At 36.9% G+C, this 5390-nt stretch overlaps 1 protein-coding gene across 1 annotated transcript; it reads left to right on the top strand.

Moving 5' to 3' along the window:
- Positions 1 to 1267: 1267 nt before the first annotated feature.
- On the top strand, positions 1268 to 4430 carry LOC149571388 (putative pectinesterase/pectinesterase inhibitor 32). Its single transcript, XM_089812923.1, has 2 exons — positions 1268 to 2295; positions 3545 to 4430. Exons 1-2 carry the CDS (start codon positions 1305 to 1307, stop codon positions 4228 to 4230), a joined length of 1677 nt encoding a protein of 558 aa, XP_089669049.1. The 5' UTR covers positions 1268 to 1304; the 3' UTR covers positions 4231 to 4430.
- Positions 4431 to 5390: the final 960 nt, after the last annotated feature.

A 5390-nucleotide genomic window follows, 5' to 3' on the forward strand; every position in this document is an offset into this window, starting at 1 on the left:
ATTTCAGTTATACTTAGCTTGAAATTTACTTGTATGTCAAATTAGGTGATTTCCATACCTGCATATGATATGTACTCTCATTTTGTAGTATAACTCGTATTTTCTAACCAAAAACCTATGTTTGTACCTTTTTCCTTTGGAAATGTGTTGGATCTATAGAATTATACTTTTCTTCTTGGTTAGCAAGTCAAAATGGTGTCATTTGTCAAATTATTTTAATTTATTTATTTAAAAGAAATTTTAAAATTGAGTTCAACCTACAATTGAGATTTAAATATTAATATTATTAAATTTAAATTGATAATTTATAAATTAAAGCAAAGAGATTTCCACAGTCCATTATAATTTTTCATATGTTTATATTTTGGATTAGATCGTGTACTATTTTTTTTATCAATGTTTTGAATCACACTATGTTATCTATCATTACGATGCAAGAAAACCAAAGTGTTTTTCTTCTTTGACTTTCTTACATCTTATTGATAGATCACATAATACTTTGAAATGTCGATAAAAAATTAGTACACAATCTAATCCAAAAATAAATATATGAAAATTTTAAAAAATTGATAATACATCAATCCGCCAATTTTACATAAACTTTGAAAGAACTAGGCTTTGTATCTCTTGTTATTATTATGAAAACAGCTCCCACAAGTTTAGAATACCAGATCATTCGCACATAGTAAACACTATTACCATGGCTTTATTATTAATATAAAAATGCACATGCCGCAACTTGAAGTGCAAACAGAGAGATCCCCGCTACTCCAACATCTCAAGTTAAAAAATGATTTCTTTCTCCCACGATAGAAATCCAAATGAGGAGAGATTTGCCAAGTCGGTTTCCCCCAGTCGGAACATTTATTGCCATTAAGAGATGCTTTCAATCTTCGTACTTTACTCGAAAGAAAACGCGCACGTCGCGAAATGGATCCCAACTCAAAAAGCAAAATCGGTACACTGAACGCGAAGAGAATCCATCCCAAAGCAAAATCGGTGCACCGAACGCGAAGGGAATCCATCCCATTTCTCGCAGATGAAATGACAGGAACGAAAAGCGAGAAATTCTCGGGCTACGAGCATCGCCTTGCAACACAAAGCTGTACCATAAAAAAGCAAAGCGTTGAAATAGATGCACATGCAACAGAGAAAGAAAATTCCTGCGGATCTGACATTTCACCTAATCACTAGGTAAGCATGCTTACCGACAGCTTTGACCAACCGTTTACTATCATTAAGCCTCTTCCAATGGAAGATTAGATCCGCAGACTACGCTATATAGACGTGCCCAGAGCGAAACAATGAATTCTTATATAGTCAGCAAAGAATTCTTTTGTTGCATGAGGATGACAAGATCAGATCTTGTGATGGCTAAACTTGCCGCGGCCCTAACGGCAATAGTGATTTGTGCTACTCTGCCCCTCGCCCACTCAAACGAAGTCATTACTTCGGCTTGCAAGACTACAAGTGAGCCTGAGCTCTGTGTTTCAAGTCTCCTGGGCATACCAGGACTGCCCAATTTGAATCCCACGCAGCTTCTCAATGCAGCCGTTGAAGCGGCAATCGGGACAGTGAAAACAACATCTTCCATGGCTGTGAGTCTCTCTGGGAAAGCGTCTCCTGGCTTAGAGAAGACTGCTCTTCAAGACTGTGTCGACCTCCTGGATGATACTGCCGACGATCTCGGCGAGGTTCTCCGGCACGTGTCAAGCCTGGATTTCATTGCCAGCCGTTTTCAGGCGAGCACCGTCAATACATTTCTGAGCGGGAGTCTGAGCAATCAGGACACCTGCATTGAAGGCATGGCCGGCACCAATGGCGTCGTTAAATCTCAGTTGCAGGGCCGCGTGCAACAAATTTCTCAGTCAATCAGTGCTGCACTTGCCATGTTTATGGGCATTGTTAACTTAACCGCTGATTCCAAATCTACCGTTCATAACCGTCGTTTGTTATCTGACCGCCATGGTGGCGGTTATGATTTGCCTGCGTGGTTATCTGCCTCGGATCGCAGGCTTCTACAGGAGAGTACGGGTGATATACAGGCAGATGCCGTGGTGGCTCAGGATGGTTCGGGTGATTACACAACCATCGCCGACGCCGTTAACGACGTTCCTGAAAAGAGTGATCAGAGATACGTCATCTATGTCACCGCAGGTGTGTATTATGAGAACATTGAGGTGAGTAAAACGAAGACGAATCTCATGCTGATTGGGGATGGGATGAATTCCACCATTGTTACGGGGAATAGAAGCGTGGTGGACGGCACTACAACTTTCCGTTCTGCAACCTTCGGTGGGTGTTTTTTTTGAAGTACGCATTTCTTACTTTAGTACTGTAAATTTATAGATATCAGTTTTCTACAATCTATCCATTTAGAGTAATAATAATGGGTAAATAATCAACATGTCTGATTCACCATTAGGATAACAGTAGGAACAAGAAAGCTTTACAAATATCAGTTTTCCACAATCTATTTAGAGTAATAATAATATTTTCTGGTATTTGATTGTGTAAATAATCAATATTTCTGATTCATCATTAAAATAACAGTAAGAACAAGAAAGTTCAAGAAGATGAATAACAGTAACATCAAGAAAGTTCGAGAACCTTTCTTGATGTTACTGTTATCCTAATAATAGATCACATAGTGAGATCTGAAATGTTGATTCACAATCAAATATCAGAATAGAATATATTATTAAAATTTAGATGGAGAGGTCAGAGCTTGGTCTTACTAGGATCTTAGATTAGCTGTTGGAGGGGTGCTCTAAGTAGATGTCAATTAGTTTAGCACTGGGGTCATAATCTGTCAATTTTTCTCTCGTTTTCTGATGCTCATCCAGACTAACTGTACTTAATAAATAGGTTGAAAGATCGTTATCAACATAATTTGTGCAAGCAAGGTGTCTCGTTCCATTACAGCTTGCCCGACAGTTCATTTTCAAACTTTAAATTTATTACTTTTGGATTTTGATAGTACTTTTTAAAATTGGATTTTTAATCACGCATGGTCCATTTATAATCTCAGTGTGACTTATTTCCAAAATCGTCCTTGAGCCACTCTATGGATGGAGCTCCTAATTTGACTTAATTCTAATACCATCTTTTTGAAAATCAGGTAGTAAGGAATAAGTAAAGTTCTATGTTACTCTATTTATGGACAAGTAGAAATCAATCTTCTCATTTACTATTGGAATGTTATAGCACTGGACTGCTAAACTCTTTGGAAGGGATTCATCTTTGATGAAAATGGGATTTTTTCGAACACTTCCTTGTCATTTACCGATGATGTCATTGGCCGTTCACTGGCTGTCTATGTCATTGGTCAGTTGTTAGGAGTAGATATTATTATTTTTCCATTTTGTGATGTTCTCCAGCCTTCTAGAATGCACTATTATATAAGCTACAGTATACATTAGTGCATCCTAAAGATTAAATAGCTACAGAATATGAAATCTTATTCCATGCTTCCTTTAATAAGCTATCAATGCTCCTCCACAGCTTGTATTATATATTAACGTATCTTCTTTGAATATCGCAGCTGTGAAAGGCGCGGGATTCATAGCTCGAGACATAGGCTTCCAGAACACGGCAGGAGCATACAAACACCAAGCCGTGGCGCTTCGAGTTGGATCAGATCTCTCAGTGTTCTTCCGCTGCAGTTTTGACGGTTACCAAGACACTCTCTACGCTCATTCTCTTCGCCAATTTTATAGAGAATGTGAGATTTACGGCACAGTAGATTTCATCTTTGGCAACGCAGCGGCTGTTCTACAGAGTTGCAAAATAATGGCGAGGAAAGCGTTGGACAAGCAGAGCATTACAATCACAGCCCATGGAAGAAAGGATCCCAACGAGTACACTGGATTTTCTATCCATGATTGCAATGTGACCAGTGCTCCTGACTATGTTCCCGTGCCAACATATCTGGGAAGGCCATGGAAAGAGTACTCTCGAACTGTATTCATGCAAAGTTATCTGGACGGCATCATTGAGCCACATGGTTGGTCGCCATGGAATTCATCGGACTTCGCATTAAACACTCTCTACTATGGGGAATACATGAACTATGGACCAGGCGCGGGACTTGCCGAGCGCGTTAATTGGTCTGGTTACAACGTTCTCAACACTTCAGCGGCCAATGAATTTACGGTTGCTGGGTTCATCGAGGGCAACAAGTGGCTTCCATCAACTGGAATTACTTATTTGTCCGGTCTAAAACTGTGAGTTTCAGTCAGGGTAACATGATTATTCATTTATCTCCTTTACAGTTGTAATGGACAGTGATTGATCCGAGAGCCTTATGTCGTGATGTATCTGCAACAAGCGGACAAATACCGCGTGGGAATCGTCACTTGTAAGGATGTGTGGGTGGAGTTGAGGACATAGATGTATGGTATTTCTGTGTAGTGAAGAATTTTATGGTAGCTTGTGTTTACGGTGCATCTTACGAATGGATTCTTAGCCAGAGTTGCTATTAGAGACGTCAAATCCAGAATTTTTTTGGTTAAAAAAGTTCCACCCTCCTCTCCCAAACTTTTTGATAACGCGTTGATAGGTACTTCTGGCAAAGTATCTCGAAAAGTTTCTAATGACGATTTACGAAGCTTGACTTCTAATTAAACAAATCAAGTATCTTGAGAGTTTTAATTTATTTAATACATAACGTCACATCATATCGTTTTCTCTGCTGTGTGGTCATTCCCGAACAATCCTCACTTCGGCATTATTTTAAGTCTTAGATCTTTAATGATAGGCGTAAATATGTATAGTATTATTTAAGTACAGAGATTTAGTCAAAATGTTCGGTATTGTTAAATATGTATAGTATTATTTAAGTCCAGAGATTTAGTCAAAATGTTCGGTATTGTTAAAATAAATGTTAAAGTAAACAATTAGCAAAATTGTCAACATAATATCAGTTACAAGTTGAATTTATTTTAAGTTCAATATAAAGAAATAAATATTAGCATTAAGTGTTATTTTAATGATCAAAACAAATGTCACGTCACTTGGAAATGGTTATTATTGATTACAATTGAAATTTGAAAAATGAGTGTAATAAGGTACAACATTGGGAAACACTAAAAAAACATGTACTGAATTTATACTTTAAAGTAGTAGTATTAATATGAAGTATGGTAAAAAGAAGTAATATTAATATGAAATGTTGTTTTAATGATTTAAACAAATATTACTTCATTGGAAATCCTTATTGTTAATTACAAATGAAATTGAAATAACTAAAATACTAAATAATTGGGAAACATTTTAACTAATAAATGTGTATCAAATTATAAATATATTTTTAATATTGAGTAAAACTGATTTTAAAAAAATAGAGCAATTTTATTTAAATTGCATTATACTAGAAATATCCTTAACAT

Source organism: Cupressus sempervirens, chromosome 2, assembly GCF_028749045.1.
Source record: "Cupressus sempervirens isolate cs-2001-9-10 chromosome 2, ASM2874904v1, whole genome shotgun sequence".
NCBI classification, from domain to species: Eukaryota; Viridiplantae; Streptophyta; class Pinopsida; order Cupressales; family Cupressaceae; genus Cupressus; species Cupressus sempervirens.

Bases quoted from the DNA above. Each gene is read 5' to 3' on its own strand.
- LOC149571388 (XM_089812923.1), top strand. From the start codon at position 1,305: ATGAATTCTTATATAGTCAGCAAAGAATTCTTTTGTTGCATGAGGATG. The intron at 2,296-3,544 runs GTGGGTGTTTTT...TGAATATCGCAG, and splicing joins TTTCCGTTCTGCAACCTTCG to CTGTGAAAGGCGCGGGATTC.